A 16,976-nucleotide genomic window follows, 5' to 3' on the forward strand; every position below is an offset into this window, starting at 1 on the left:
ATCTAAATACAAGTTAAATTTTGGTTAAACCTTGAGATGTGATTGTGTTTAAGGTACAGCTTTGGGGTTTCGGTGAGTCACTGTCGTGAGTGGGAGGGCAATGCAGGCTCTTTCAATCTCTGGGTGTGTATTTGCAGCACGTCCCCAATTCAGGTAGGGATGGGAAGGAGAAGGGACAGAGGAGGAAAGGTAAGGACTCTCAAAAGTCCTTTGGAAAAACACATTTTATTGCACTGTAGAACACGGAAATTTTTTGCCTGTGTCAGCCATCACAGCGAGCTTCTGTGAAACCATCAAAGGTTTAAGAGTGTTGGTGTCCACAGGTTGTACCTGGTGGGTTTTGCAGTGGGTTGAGTTACGACACTCCGAACCACGTGTGCTCAGATACGGCAGCGGAATAAATTTCTCATATGTGTGGGACTGTGACGGTTAAAACCATCATTACTGAAACCATATACCTTATTTCCTGTAACTAATAGCAGATCTCTACCTGTGGAATATATTAACAATTATTCCTTTGGGTTTGGATGGTTGCTCAGCTGTTTTGTTGGACGGATACTTAGACGTGGTCTGTAATTTATGTTGTCTGAGTGCGTCAATGAACAGAGCTAATTATGGCTTCCTGATGTGAGCTATGCTGATGTTTGTGAAACCACACTTCTGCATATAAGAGTGAATGTGTGTTTTTTAATAAATTGTGGAAAATGATGGGTTTTCTCTGCCTAGGTTGGTTAACAAAAATACCTAAGTTGGCATTCACCTAGAGTTTATAAAGAAGCCATGGTTTTGTGTCTGGTTGAACAGTTAATTCTTCCATGCCTTTAAAGATAATTTTTATTTATTACTCTGTACAGTACTCAGACTTCCTTTTAAAAGGAAATTATAGGTTCAAACAGCAGTGGCCCTTTCAGAGACTCCATCACTTGCCATGTTTCAGTGTGGGGTAAAGCTGCAGCAAGTGACAAAAGTCCTGGCTGAATGTCACCCTGAGCTTCTGGCTTTGAGACAGCACCTAATTACCCACCTACACTTCTCAGTACTTCAATATACCTCTGTATTAGTCATGTCGTTTGGACACTGTTACCACTTTGAAGGATTTTTTTTTTTTTTCAGATGTGTAATGTGTATCCTGAGGAATGTGCTGCTCTGTATGGTAAAGACAGTGTAGGAAATTTTCAAAGGAAAGGATCCTGCAGCCGTGTGGATGGGGTTGAGCTGTTTGAGGAACACCCAGGATTGCTGGCTCCAGAGAGGAAATACTGTAATGAGAAAGGGGAAGCAGTTCTGTTTTTCTAATATTTGTTGTTTTCTTTGAAATGGGGAAAAGAATACCTGGAGTGATTTATATTTAATTGAGGATTGCATTCCATCAGATACGGTGAATGTTCTCAGGCCATTTATCAGCTGTGTCTTTTGGAGACCTCTGAGGAGTTTATGGTACATATTTACCTTAACATGGCTGGGTCAAGGGAAATAAAGAAAAAATAATAGCTGTTATTTTTGTATGTGAACAAAACTGGAAGTCATGTGGGTGAAATATGAGCCAAACGACCGTGTCCTACCTCCTCTGTGTCTTTCTAAGTACAAGAAATTATTAGTTATATGTAATATAATTTCCTTAGCATTATCAGTGTATCTTTTAAAAACAGAAGATTTATTGACTTTTTAGTTGCTTCATCTTACCCAAGCCCTGAAGTGAATGTGACATATATTGTACTGCCATTATCCTTTAGTTGTATCTTACGTAGGTAGCATCTTATTAAAAAAAAAAAAGACAAAAAGGAATAAAATAAACCATATACTCCTTCTTAAATAACATTATAACATTTTTTCTGAATTGAATTTGGTGTATATTGCTGGTAATGTACAGAGATCACACAGCAACAGAATCCTACAAGTGATAGTGAGGATTTCAATAAGCAGTACCTACATTTTTTGGAGCGAGTGAGTTTTGTAAGAAAACCTTTGAGCTTTAGGTCGTCTCTGAAAAAAAATGTGTCATTGCTGATTGTCACCCTCATGGGCTGCTGCCACGGGGTCTATGAGTGTTATTGTGAGGAATTACATATCAAGAGCTATCTTAACACCCACTCCACGACACATCCACGATTCAACCCAGTTTCCCAATGTAAATAGCCAAAAGAGGTTTATTGTATAGTAATAGTTGTGTATTGCAGTTTCCCTAATAGATCTAAGGGTAGGTAAATGCAGAATAATTAAGTAAATGTCAGGGTCTTTAAGCAGGAGGAAACATGAGGACTGAGCAATCTCTTACCATCAGCATGTACAGTCATTCTGTGTTCCCGTGAGGGATGTACAGTGAAAACTGGTGCAAAATAAAACCAAAGAGCACAGTGTGGGTTCAGCTAAACCTGGTGATAAAACCAGTTTCAGAACTAGTCTGGTGAAGTGTGATCTGATCAGATGCTTCATGAACAAATTGCTTTATTAGTGATACTGCTAATGATTTGTAAATTAGTTGCAAGCCTCCCCAAGTGACTGACTCAGTGGCATTTACCAACTTTTCACATACCCTGTTTTTAGGGGCTGAATTTATAAAACGCTTCCCTTTAGTCCCTTGAATTAAATTTTCGGTGGCATTTGATGACAAGCATAGCATGATTAATTACAAATTGTTCTTTAGGTGAATAGTGCAGATTCTAAACCACAGCTTGTGTTTTTATAGCAGTTATTACCCTGCAGGCTCCAAAAGGGCTTTGGAGGAGAGAGTATGATTTTGGTTACATCATTGTAAATTCAGAAAACGTCAGTGATCTCAAAAGTGTGATTTTTTTGAAATTAGGTCAGTGGAAAAGAGATCAGAAACTGCTTTGCTACCTGAAAAGAAGCAAGCTCCAAAATGGAGTGAAGTATCTGCTTCCAGATGGCTTTCCTTTTGGTTTTGCAAAGAACGTAATTGTTAAAACAAGTAATTTATTTGAAATATTATGGAGGAGTGAATAATAGAGCAAATGATAACCTGAATCCAGGCTGGATTAGGAAAGTTGGAGCATGGAATGTTTTTTCTTTTGCTGATTGTTCTGTAATGACCCAGAAGCTCTACATCACCATTTCATCTGGCACTGCGGTGGGCCAACAACAAAAAACTACCTAAAGGTTTCTTATGTTTTGTCTCCCAATTAAATTAATTCAGTGTTTGGATTTTTGTTGCTGGTTAACTGATCTTTTGATAGCCACAGTGCACTTAAAAGACTTTTTGTTTGTTTTCTGCCCTATGATTACAGAATACATAATATTTTTTGCCTGATCTTGAATCAAACTAAATTTCTCAACTATGGTTGAGATGATGATTGAGATTTTCAGGAGAGTCTGTAGTTCTCTGTTGAATTCTCATTTCTTGTCACCAGAGGTTTTGGTAAGGTAAGGATTGCAGTCTGAAACCACTAGAAATTGCAGGTCAGGAAATGGGTAAGGTCTTGTAATGTACAGTGTCAAACACGAGTCCGGAGTAACTGAGTTTAGCAGGGAGTCCATCATTCTTAGGGAGTGTTGAGAGGGAAACCATCAGAGAGGTATTTGTGGATGGTGAACCCCTTTCAGGGTTTTGCTCTCAGCTTTTGTGTGTGGTGGCTTTGCTCGAAACATGTGAAAAGCAGCTTTTGAGTACCCCAAGGGTGTGACTCATAAGGGCGATGAGCAATAGTCACCAGGTTTTCATCTGTCCCCTGCTTTGGGCAGCACGTTCTGCATCCTGTTTGTGAGCAGCTCTGTGGCTTTTTGTCTCAGAGCTTCCTTGAGCCTCCTCTAGTGTTCTCTTCTACCCCCTTTGGAGTACTCAGAAGAAATAGGGTGGTTTACATCTTTTGTTGTTGCTGGGGTTGTGATCCCAGCTCTCAGCAATGCAGGAGGGTGTCCTGGGGAATGCCTTGACTGCATCTCCTCAAGCTGCTCTCTGCCTTTAAGTCTCTTACCCAAATCACTGTTACTGGCAACTGTTCTGGCTGAAGTGTGTTTGAGTTGCTCTTTAATTTTCTCTGCCACCAGGAAAAGGAGAATGAATGAATAAGCTACATTCTAAGTTATGGAATAATTGACCGTATTAGGCAGTTAGTGTGTAAAGTAAAGCTGGTTTTAAATATCAGATTGAAAACAAACCCATAAATTCAAAATACAATGTGTTCCTAAGTCTTGCACATTTTCATTCATTTAAAATTTACAGACAGTATCTTTTAAAGGTCAAAATAATCTAGTCATCATAATTGCTAAGAAGCCTTTTCTGAGGTAAACTCATTAATATAATATTAAGGATATATTACAAGGCCTTGCAGTATATTTCTTCTTCCGATATAATTTTAAGTAGTAACAATAACAATAATAATAAAGATATGTTTCTAAAGTAAAATACTTCTCTGTTTTCATTTTCAGGTTTCAGACAGTTCTGAAGTACTTGTAAAATGAGTGTCCTTCTCATTGAACCCTTTTATGGTGGCTCCCACAAACAGCTGATGGATCTTCTCCAGGAAGAGCTACAAGAAGATTGTGTCCTCTGCACACTCCCAGCCAAGAAGTGGCATTGGAAGGCACGGACTTCTGCTCTTTATTTCATGCAAACAGTACCAACAAGTTCTAATTACAGGTAACCAAGAGACTAAACAATTTCTAAACTGAAGTTATGCAGATGCCTTCAATCAGGTCTCTTGAACACACTCCTTGTGTGAATGCAGGGGTGTATGTGAGAGCAATTAGGGGCTTGCAGTGGACAGCCCAGGTTTTTCTCCTTGGGGTATAACTGAAAAATTATATGTTTTATTTAGAAGTTCCAGGACTGTTTTGTCTTGCATCTCCAGTCTGTGAGAGTCTCTCAATATCTGGGTGCCTGATGTCTATACATGTATGTGTATCTCTTATTTGAAACTTATCATGTGAGCTCAGTCATTCTGAAAGGTTTAAACTGTGCTTCACAGATTAGGCTGAGAGATGGCACGGATGTGAACACTGCAAGCTTCCTCACGTGCCCTCCCATGTATCTATTAGCAAGTCTGATTTATCAGTGTCCTGCTCAAGCTGACCTGGAGGATTAAGGGAGCAGTTTTATCTTAATAATGGTCCGGTTCAGTAACGTGCCAGCAACTGTGGGTGTCAATTATACATTTATGTAAGTAGCAAATTTCCATCAGCTAGAACCTGGGCTGATAAAAACAGGCGATTTAGGTCGACAAGATAGCTATCACATAGTGAGAATCAGCCCCCCCCAGAGCCAAGCTGTCTCTAAACCCAGAAGTTTTGCTTGGCCTACCTGATCAGATGAGATGTGGCGAGGTGATTGTCTGGAGCAGTGAGATAGAGCTTTGCTCACGGCATGGCGAACATTGTATTGGGACTGTGCACCTTCATGGGGGGAGACTGTTCATGCACAGGGTTCTTTAGCCCAAGAAGCTGCAGAATGAACTTCAGGAGGACTTTGAGTACACCTGAATGATGTGCCAATGAGTTGCAGTTCAGAACTGGGTCTGGTATTTTTTACTGTGAGTAGGTGCTTGCTGAGGAAGGGATATAATTTTTCAAGAGTAGATTTGTGCTGTAGAACGCTGCATTTGCTCAGTGTTACCCAGCACAATGTCTAAGCCATCTCGGAACACGTATTGTGTAAATGTTCACCTTTCCTGTGCCTGCTTTTGGCTCCCATTTAAAATAATCTCCCACCTCAAGCCAAACGTTATAATTAATTTTCCCCGTTTTGTCTTGTGAGAGGCATTTAGTGTTGGTTTCCTCTTGCTTTCTTTTTGCAACAGTTTTGTTTTGGAGGAGTGTACATGACAAACTGTTATGTAAATTTGTCTTGTATCACAACCACATCCTCCAACGCATCACAATGTTATCTGTGTTCCTTCAAGGTCAGCAGCCCAAGCTGTCCAGCACTAACTGCATTAAACTAATCAGACATCACTCATAGACATACACTTCATTAGTTTAACTTACAGTTACATTGACCTAAGATAACTTAACTCCAATTTGTCAAGTAACCCACATCTTGGGGAAAGGGGGAGGGAGCGCTGACAAAAAAAAACCAAAAAAAGCAAAATCCCACAAAAAAACCCAACAACCCAACAAAAAAAACCTCAACCCAGCAGCCTGAAAACTCACTTGAAGTTAATAAACTTGCAATCTGTCATAGACTTATGTGCAAATACAACCTTTACTGACAGCAAATAAATCTGATCTAACCAATGGAGCATCTTAAGGAGAGGAAAGCGTTTTCTTTGCTGGTGCTGTTTGGGTTGGAGCAGAGGGAATCAAACAGTCAAAGTTGACAAAGATGCGATGGTTAAAATAGAATTTGTACCTTGTCCTCGCAGGCAGCATAAAATTTTAGGATCAAGGGCTGATATGGCTGGTGAGAGGAAAACTGATTAGAGGTACCTTCTACTTTACTTGCACATTTTTGATGTTTGTTTTGTAATTGAATGTTTCGATTATTTTATTAAATTGAAAGTATAGGTGCATCAGATTCAACCTCGTAAGGATGACTACTCTCCTATAAGAAAACACATTGATTAAAATTAATTTTAATCCTGTTATTTCTAAGCTTTCTAATAACCAGTGAAGATCAGCTTCCCAGGGAGCAGTTTGTAAAGACAAAATTCCATTGTAAACTGGCAATACTGCGTGTTTAGAATTGCACATTTAAATATTTCAACCTTCTTGTGAGGTTGTGGAAAATACCAAATTTTCATTACTTATAATATTGATATTATTTACAGAAAAAACCCTTTCTTTTATAAGTGCTTTCCATAAATGTGACATTTCGTAAATGCCTTGTTTTTATTTGTATGTATAGTAGTGCAGAAAGGTCACGGATATTTCAAGTGCAAACACTTGTGATAACGGAGCTGCCTTACTAAATCTTTATGTTCAAACTGTACTTTATTTCAGGATCCTGGTGTGTGTGAGAAATAAATACTGATGCTGTTTAGTATGATGTTAGATGTATTTTAGAGAAGTAGTGTAGATATATGTTAAAGGACTTAGACGTCTATCCATATAAGCTTTTTGGGAGCAGGAAGGTTTGTTAGTTTAAATGTGACACTCAGAGTTAAGGAATAGTGTTAATAAGTGCTTTTGAAACAAAGGATGCAGTGCAGAGCCGTAGATGTTAAGCTCAGACGCTCTGCAGTGAGCAGAGTTTCTGTGATGAACTTGCTAATTGTTTTATCAGAGAACAGACGTATCCTCCCTTGAGCACAAACTAAAGCTGAGTTGGAAATGAACAGGGCATTTAATGTTACTTTTGTGAACTGTATGCCACTCTCTTGGTGTGCAGGAACATGATGTTCCCAAGAACATGGAGATCTCCCCGGGATTGTCACAGGGAGAAGGTGTCCTCACCCTCCACAGGGAACACACAGAGCTGTTGCGGGAGATACCGGACACTCGGTGTTTGATCTGCAGGACTGCCTGGATTTGTAATAATTCCCCAATGCAAAGTCTATGCTGCATTTCTCCAGAAAATTTTGCTTTTCTGTTTTCTTGGCTTTGTTGAGCAATGTGTTAAACCAGCTCATGTTTTCCTTCATCTCCTGAGAGGAGCATGGGAGCCTTGAGGAGTGGGAAGCCCAAGCATGCAGAATCCCTTCAATTTAGAAGGCCAGAAGGAGAATTTAAAGGTGGATCACTTGCCTAGAGATCTTGGAATGATTACATAGATTGATGTGCAGCAGCCACAGACTGAATTTCAATTGCTGTAGAGTAACAGTTGATTTTTTCCTAATTTGAAAGAAGGTGTTTGGATGTTGCTTTGGTACGAGGAGTTCATTCTTGTGGCAGTTTCCAAATCACAGCATTTGAAGTGCACTGAAAAAGGGAGGAATTACTGTCTGCTTTCTCTAGACAAGGTTGTCAACCATCTGAGAGTTTTGTTAGCAGTTGGTGGGATATTATCTTCATTCCATGGATTTGGAAGGTCCAGCAGAGCCTCCTCAGGCTGCTGGCACTCTGCAGAGCTGCTGTGCTCACTGCTTTGTCTCCCAAATTCTTCAGACAGCTTCAGCTTCTTGATAAATGTGGGTGTCTGATCTTTAGCCTGAAGTTGTTTTCCATAGCACACAGCAACTATTCTGTAATTCTAGAAAGCATGTGGAAGAAGAAATTTTTTTAGCCTTTTAAAAATTCTTAATTCAAGGAAAATTCTCAAATTTGAAAATACTGTTGCACAATTTAATGAAAAACAAAAATGCTTTTCTTTTTCCTGTAATTATTTTTTTTGTTACAGTGAGCAGTCTATTAAATTACAGATAGTAAAACACTGGTATGATACATTAGATGAAAGGAGTTTATCTTTTAGGAGCTACCCTCTGCAAAATAATTCAATCTCCAAAAAGTTAGTAGTATAAAACTGTAAAACAGAGTGACTAAATTCAGAGTAGCTTCCAGTGTGTTTTAATAGCACTGCTATATTATTTTAAATATATATATATAAATATTATGTATAACATTCAGTATTGCCCCCCAGGTAGCTGTTCATATGAATAAAGATTTTATTTGTAACAGATTCTAGCCCTGAAATACCCCTAGGGTAAATGTTAGCATATATATACCCCTTGATATCTGACAACTATATTTTAAAGACAAATTCTGTGCTTTTTACGTTTTACAAAAGAGAAAACAAATTATTGTTTTCAATTAATAGAACTCTGGAAAAAAAACCCAACCTGGGGGTGGTGTTCAGCAAAGGAGAATACATTTCAGCAGTATATAATGTAGATGTGGTTGTTTCTTGGCTTTATTTTTTTTTTTAAATATTCTACTAAAATCTACTAGATTTAAGAACTGTTTCAGATCTGATGCTTTACTTCTATAAACAGAAAATGCATTATTGTAGAGTGAATTCTTTTGGTCTGTGTTACTTAAATACCTTTACATTTAAATTTTTTTTTCCAGTGAGTATTTCAATCCTACTGAAAACACTGTGTGGATGTGCGACCATTTGCAAGCTTGAGGATTTAACCATTTTCTAGATGTTTTGTTTTCAGAAACATTCCTGCATGCCCTCAAGAAAGTGTTTGAGGATGTAACTCAGAGCAGGGCAGGGCAAATTTCATTAAATCTGAATACATAGATACCCATTTGTGCTTGAAACATTCCTGCCTATTTACATATTTCTGTAAAATACTGGAAATGTTTATATAGTCTTTGTAGGAACTGCAATAATTTGTCCTGCATTAGAGGCCATCCTAGAATTTGACCCTCATAATGCACAGGTAAGGAATAAAAAAATGGTATGTATGAATAGTACATTAGTTAAAATAAGGTAACCAATTACTTACAAATTAAAAGAAAAAGTTTATCTGATACTGTTTGGGATTTTTGGGCATATTTTATGGTGTTTGATTCTATATATAGGTGAATAAACATAAACCTCATTCATAGCGTTAACTACTGAAAATGTGTGTTTTGATGTTGCTGCTCAAATTCACTGCATTTGAAGATGGGACGTGTCTCATCTCTTTGAATTACGGAATAATTTTCTGCCCAGAGGTTGTCTTGGTTTCACCCCATGTCTTTGCTCTTTGTGTTTTAACTGCAGTTTTGTGTGGGGCACAGTGGGATGTGCTCCTGGAAAGGAAGGGAACGTGCTCCTAGCGATCCCTTCTGCTTTGATGAGGCAATGTAAAGGCAGGAATATATAAGGTGACTAAATGTAATGTCCAGTATGCCATAAGGACAGGGTTCAGGTCTCCTAGAAACACATAATCACTGACAGGGTTGGGTTGGAGGTGACCATGTCGTTCCAACCCCTTTGCCATGGGCAGAGGCACCTTCTACTAGACAGGTTTCTCCAATCCCTATCCAAGCTGGCCTTAAACACTTTTTCGATTGAAAATATCAGTGGGTGTAACTCACTGATGGGTACAAATCTCCACATTCTCACCTTGTTGTGGAGGTGCTCAAAGGAAGGTGTGGGAGCCCCTGCTTCGCTCTGCACTCCACTCTTTGCCCTGCACTCCGCTTTTCTGCTCCCTCGCTGAACAAAGGGGTCATTACTGCTTTAATTCCATTAGTGCTAAACTTGCTCGGGTTTTTTTCCCCGAACAAACCATTTTGAGTTCACCCAGGTTAGTTCACACGGGCTGGTGCAAACGCACACACGTTTGTCCTGCCCACGCTCTGAGGGAGCTGGCTGGGAGTTCGCTCCGCTCCGGGGGCCAGATGGCCATCCTAGCACCACATTGAGCCTCAACCAATAAACCCTACTGAGATACGAGACACAGGCACCATGTACTGAGCTAAAACAACTTGGTGACTTCTGACCAGAGCTGGCTGGTGTCCAGCCAGCTTTGAGTGTAAGCACAGAGAATATACGTCCATATGGAATGGCACGAAGCTCCACCACTCAGCACAGATGATGCCCTCCACTGCTGTAGCCCTGGATAATAGAGGGTGTCCCAGCCTGGATAAGGGGTGTGAAATTCTCTCTGCTGAGGGAGAACTTGGAGGCCATCTGATGCTGGAAAAACGTAACATGGGAATGCATGTGTAAAACTGGGTTTTGCTTGATTTAGGTTAATATCGCCCCAAACCTGTTCTGGAAGGTTCTTCTGAAAAATGTTAACGGTCAAAGAGAATTTGGGAAGGGGAGCATATTATCAAATGGATTTGAGAATGATTTTTAGCAGAATGCTAATATAAATCAAGGTGTGAAAGTTAACAGAAAAAGGGTTTAGAATCGTAATTAATTTGCTTTTTTTTTAAATGGTGAAGATAGTGTAAATAAAAGCAAATGATTAAATAATTGGTAAAAAAAAAAAAAAACTAATCTGGTAAAAAGACTTAACCCAGTGAAAAAAATGAAGTAAAAAATTAGGGAGGGTCTGGAGGCAAAATCACTTCCTATTGAGGATAACAGCACTGCTGTTGTTTCTCTGCTCACAACCAGACTGCGAAAATTTCCTTTTCAATGTGATGGAGAGAGGCTGCCTGAAAAGTTTTTGTGAAGCTGATGAAGGAGGTGGGATGTCCTTTTGAGGGAGATGAATTCTCTTGCTCTGAAGGGCCAGAAACAATACTCTGGTGCTCAAAAGTCCTTGTACAGCACCATGATTTAAGAACAAATGTTTTTTTATTCTTAGCACTGGCTGCCGAAAAACTTGGAGGGGGCGATCCAATAAGAACAGGAAAAAAAATCTTCTAAAACCAGGACAAAAAATCCTCCCAAGTAAACTACCTGAAATTTATTCAGGCAGACAGCAATGTGATCTTAAACATTCACTTTGCATTAATCAACTTTGCCTCAGATAAAATGCTGGCAGATGGTAGCTATTCATTTTAAAAGTGACAGGTTTTCTTTACGTTTTTGTGTGGAAACCCCCACATGCACTCTTCCCTCCAAAAACTTTACTTGGTTAATTTGTCCAACATGCTTTTTTTTTTTTTTTCCCCTAAATACACTCCCATTATTAGGCAATTTCACAATTTGGATAGTTAAAAGAGGGTTTAGATGAGTTTAAATGCAGGCTCCTTCCTTTGAAGTATATATGGGAGCTGAGTTTTGGCAGAAGTAAGCTGGGAATGATGAGGACGATGCGGGGAGAGGTGCGGGGCCAGGGAGGACACGGGCTGGGACTGCTGGGTGATCTGTACAAAGTGCTAATGTGAAATGGCAGTTGTCTGTTTGATGTGTAAAAGATTTGCTGAAATTCCAGCAAAATATTCTGATGAGAGAAGGAAAGAACAGTCTGGGTTTTCAAACCCTAGCATGTGTTTTCCTTTATGTTCTCAAATGCCGGGTGAAATCCTTATTTTTCTTTCTAAAATGAATTTTATGAATCACCTGGAGAATTGATATTTACATTGCTGGCAGTAAAATGTAATGAAATTGTGCATTATGATTCAGTATTTCTGCACTTAGGATTTTAATGAGGATTTTATCTGTCCTTTTAAATGGTTGCTGTGTATATATATTTTATTTCTACATTAGTTATGGATTACATTTCTATTTTCAAATAACAAACATATACACTACTATATTATAAAGAATATGATACTTTCCACAATTCATTGTCATTCCAGCCCATAACACTAATTTGATCTTCCAAAGGGAAAGTAAAAAAAGCTTTAGTTTGCATCTAATAAAGAGAAAAATATTGATTTTTCCCTTTTTTTTGGTGCTGCATTTTTTTCCTAATCTCAGATTGTCAGATTGTTGGTTTTTTTTTTTTTTTTTTTTTTTTTTACTAAGAAGTAAATATTACAAATTTTGTCAGATTCTTGCTTTGCACATGATTTAGATTTATAGCTTTGTGTTCTGGTGTCATAAACAACTAATTTTCTTAATGAGTACCCACAACTAGACTGTGTTTTGTGAATTGATGCATGATGAAAAAGAATTTTACATTGTACAAACTGTTTTTAGCAAAGGGATTTTGGGAGAAGACCTACCTCAGAACTAATATAAATACATATACTTTTGGGGGGTTTTTTGGGTAAGCTTTAACTTGACCCAAACATGTTGAAGTTTGAAAGTCTTGGTTCAGGTAAATGTGACATCTCAGTTTCCAGTCTTCAACAGAGTGAATCCAGAGGCCTTTCCTTACCTATTTCAGCCCATAGGTTGAGAGCCAGCTTGGATGGGGCTTGGAGACACCAAGGTTCCCATGGCAGGGCATTTGGAACTGGATGATCTTTAAGGTCCCTTCCAACCCAAACCATACTAGGATTTTTTTTCTATATCTGCTTTTCATACCAGCTGGGATCTTTTAGACCTACTGTGGGTGTCCTTGAATTTCAGTGTAGATTTTGAAGATCCATGGTCACTCTGGAAAATGTGTCCAAAGGTGTTTTCCTTCTTGATTGCTCTGGGATTACAGGACTGACTGTCCCTAAGGCGAGGCTGGGGTCCATTGGTTGCTCTCCAAGGGCACCTCCTGGGCAGTGCCATCCAAGGGACTCGGGCCATAATTTTAGAGCCCACTCTGGTGTGAGCTGAGGCACGGTGGGTGAGGGTGGTTGTGGATGGATGGTTGCTTCATAAATGCCATTCTGTATCAAACAGGAATATTAATCTAAATTGACACAGAAACCACTTAATTTTGTGGATTATTATCTCGTTTCTTCCCTAAATACACAACACATACCTAGGCAGGAGTTTGTGCCAAATTGTGCCACAATGGAAAACATTTAATTTAGGATCAATTTCTGACTCCCCCATACCAGAGTTTGATCAATTTATTTCCTCCTCCTCTTCCCTTTAATACATCTCAGCCTAAGTATTGGTAGGCTTTGAGTCATTATGATGATAAATTTAACTTCTGTACAAAAAACAATTAGGAATACATACATTGCATCTATTAATTGGAATATCTTTGATGAATACAAAGCAACTGAAAGGCTTTTTTTTGTTCATCGTTCTGTAATGAAGATTTCCACAATTTCCTTTTTCCCTTAGACAGAATTTTTCCTTTCTTGCCTTTGTCCTTTGTCCCTGTCTTTTCCTCCCTTCCTCCTGCACATTTACTCTGATGGTCCAGTGGACACAGTCATTTTAAAGAATGCTTTCCATTTCAGAGCACTGGCTGTTTTTATTGTTTATGTTTATAACCTTGCCTTCTTGTTCATCATTTTTTGTTTTAGCTCTCTTAATTTCCATTTTACTTGTTGCACGCTTGAACTTATATTTCTGCCTAGTTGCAACTCGAAGAAAGGATGAAGGAAACAACAGTGGACACAACATCAAAAGCAAATATGTGGTTTTCTTGTTGCAGAATAACTGGAAGAATTCATTCTTTTTAAGTGTATGTCAAAGAATTATATGGGGAAAATGTATTTAGAGTGGAGCTATTGTGTCTCTCACACCTTACCTGATGTAACTACATCAGTCCTTTAAATTAGTGATTTGCCAACTGTTTTAAAAAGAAAAAGTGCAAATGATTATGGGTAGAACAATAGAAAATTCATTTGAAATTCTATTTTTCTTGCAGTTAAATGGCATTCCTACTGATTTCTGTTCATGTGTTTTCTTGAGTGCTAATATTTTTTAATATTAGGACTCTTTATGGAAAATTATATGTATCTAGTTAGAATATGGAAAAATCTTAATGTATTAAGGTATTATGTAATAACATGAAAAAATTCTGGACACGTAAGTTTATGTATATTATATATAGAAAAACTAAAAAAATTGAAGGGGAGTAATTTGAGAACATCTGTAATTTTTTATTTATGTAAGAGAATATCCCATTTTTAATTAAAGATGGAATTTAAGAATGATTAATGGGACCATTATCTAGTAACAGTTAGTTTGCAGGCATTTTTTTCCAAATGTTCTGCAGATTGCTGCAGGTTTGACAGTGCCTTTGGCTTTTGTGTGCAAAATGCATTTCCTACTCGTGACAGAAGAGTTGTAACTCACTAAACATGGAGCAGTTAGCATGCGTAGCAACATCTCTGTGCTTAAACCCTGAGGAGCTGAATTATTTTAAATTATTTTTAATGCAGAAATTTCCTGGTAGTCAATTTTATTAAAAACCTAACGGTTTAAAATTTTCTCTTCCAAATGTATTTTGAGAAATATTGCTGAAGACACTAAAACTATGCAAGAAACGTTGAATTTTGGGGGAGATTTTGGTACATTTTTGAAGGGTTTTTTTCCCCTTTGGTAGTAGAATGACCATTTTCTTGTGGTTCTTTTCTTTTTTTACTTTACCACTTGAATTCCTTCTTTGTTGCCATCATCCTAGACTAATCCAATTTATTGTTGCATCCTCAGGTCTTAGCTGTGGGGTGTCAAAGTGAGAGGAAAAAGGGTAGGTAGGTGCTTTGAGTAGAACTTGAGTTACCATCAGATGTTGGGCACCTTTTGGTATTTGTGACTCTCAGTTATCCCAGGAGCACATATTTGGTGTCCTCGTGTTTCTCCATGACTTCCACAAGTCTTCAAGGTCCTGACTGGGAGAAGTTCACTTGTGTGGAGTCAACTGGCCCTTGTGGTCACTGATGACTCAAGTGATGTTTTCCAGTCAAAAGACTTTTTTGGAAGAGGACTTGTTTACACAGCCCTCACCTTCACCTCCTCCAGACCGTTGTGTTGCCATCTACTCAAGGTGGAATCAGGCTTGCAGCAGAACTTGCTCTTCGGAGGTTTTGTACCAGTCCTGCAGAGGATCCTGTGGGCCAGGTCTGGAATTGGTTTTCGGTGGATTCTCTGGCTGTTGATGCATTCAGGTCTTGTCCCCAAAAGCTCCATAGGCGGGAGTGGTAGGGAGGAGTGTCAGAAAAGAGTAATTCGCCACAAAAAAATCTGGAAAACTGGAGTCTAATATAATTATTGAAAATTGCGTCATGAGTTAGAAATAGTAAAACCTACATTTTCTTCCTTTTTTTTTTTCTAACTTGGAGCAGAGAACCTGGAGCGTGGTCTTGCATTGAATTAAAACTTATTCTGGTGTAAACACACTGGAAAATATTTTAATATGGTTTTACATTTTAGTACAGAAAAAAAATAATAAATTTTAATCATAGTCTCAGAATTGTTAAGGTTGGCAAAAACCTCTAAGAGCATCAATTCCAACTGTTAACCACGCTATGCTATGATGAGTGGAATATAAATTCAGCATTAAAGTAAGCATCTGTACTTGAAAAATCCTAATTTCCAATGCTAACAGCTGCATGGAAGGTCATTGACATTGTGGAGTGCGTGGGGTCTCTGGGGCTCAGCGTGTTTGAAGTCAATATTTATGGTGCCTCTGTACCTCCTGTCATTAGCAGGAGGTTTTCAAGGGACTGTTCTTAGATTATATTTTGCACATGGCTCTTGTTTTCCTAGATACTGATTGGAAAAAAGTGAAGAGTATAATGGCTTTCCTGTCTGCTGATGGGTGATGAGACCAACATGTTGGGGCCATGGGTGGAATCGGGGTGAATGAGTTGGTGGCAGGGAGGGAGTTTGAGATGCTTGTGTGCTTCCTGCGTTTTTAAGGAGTATAAAGGATATTTCAGCTGTTGAGATGAAGCTCAGCAGCTGCTCTGCAAACTCCTAATGGAGCAGAGGACTGGGTTTTCTTTATCTCCAGAGTTTTCCTCTGGTCACAGATACTGCTGGGGCTCCCCATTTCTCTTAACCCAGAGTTTTTAAACAGCATGGTTGATATAGAGGAATAATGAAAATGGTTTTTGTTGGATAAGATGGGATTTGGAGACAATACGGCTGCCTATTAATTGCTAGGTACAGATTAAGGCTCTGAATGATGAAGAGGAAGATACAAAAGCTGTGTGCACTGGGCAAATGCTTTGCTGCGCAGCCAAAGAGCTTTGCAACCACGCTCTGGGTTCTTACAGCATCACTGTGGTATTTGCCTTCCCATTATCTCTTCAGTTCACTTTTCTATTCCATCTGGTCCATTCCTATTTTATTTTGTTTTTAATTTTATTTTTTTTTAATATTATTTTATTTATTTTGCCTTCCAGCGTGTGGTCTAAAACTGTAACTTCATTGACACTTGCATATAATAGCTTTTATTTGTCTTTGAAATTCAGAGGGCTTTTTAGTGTGAGCAGTAGTGTGTCCAAGGTAGAATAATTCATGTTTTTGCAGATTGCTAGTATTATATGCCAGAGCAGCCTTCTGACCATGAAGCCCAGCCACGTTTGTTCTATTAGCTGCACTTCAGAAGTATTTGTTTAGTTTTTTCTTCAGATGGATAACCAGTATGGAACATTCTGTCCACAGAAGTCTTATTAAAGAGGTTAGAGCATCCTGCTAATTAGAAAAAACTAATTAGGCAGATTGTTGAGCCTGTAACCAGAATTTTATATTTTAATGGATTTTGAAATGTAGTGTGCTCTCTTTCCCTATTGTAAAACACACTTTCTTCCTTTTAAATGTCTGGAAACAGTCTTTTTGAGGAGATTATGCATTCAGAATGAGAAAAATAAACTGTAGATGAATATATACTGTAAAAGCGGTGAAAACATTAATTCATATCAGCCTCTTATTGTGGCAGAAAAAACTGTTTAGTCTCTTT

At 38.5% G+C, this 16,976-nt stretch overlaps 1 protein-coding gene across 12 annotated transcripts in view; it reads left to right on the top strand.

The window, feature by feature from the left end:
• The window catches only part of GTDC1 (glycosyltransferase like domain containing 1), a 170,129-nt gene that overhangs the window by 47,987 nt on the left and 105,166 nt on the right, over positions 1-16,976 (top strand). For 8 of the 12 annotated variants that reach the window (XR_009487292.1, XM_059852520.1, XM_059852521.1 and 5 more), the window contains one exon: positions 4,387-4,597. The exons of 1 other annotated variant lie outside the window; for it this stretch is intronic. Coding sequence is in view for 8 of the 11 variants with exons in the window: in XM_059852520.1 (XP_059708503.1) it covers positions 4,416-4,597 (182 nt within the window). In the remaining 3 variants the exon portion in view is untranslated. Of the gene's footprint in view, positions 1-2,801; positions 2,930-4,386; positions 4,598-16,976 lie in introns of those variants that run through there. 3 more of the 12 variants (XM_059852522.1, XM_059852524.1, XM_059852531.1) reach the window with 3 other exon arrangements.

This window comes from Haemorhous mexicanus, chromosome 8 (genome assembly GCF_027477595.1).
Source record: "Haemorhous mexicanus isolate bHaeMex1 chromosome 8, bHaeMex1.pri, whole genome shotgun sequence".
In the NCBI taxonomy this organism is placed as follows: Eukaryota; Metazoa; Chordata; class Aves; order Passeriformes; family Fringillidae; genus Haemorhous; species Haemorhous mexicanus.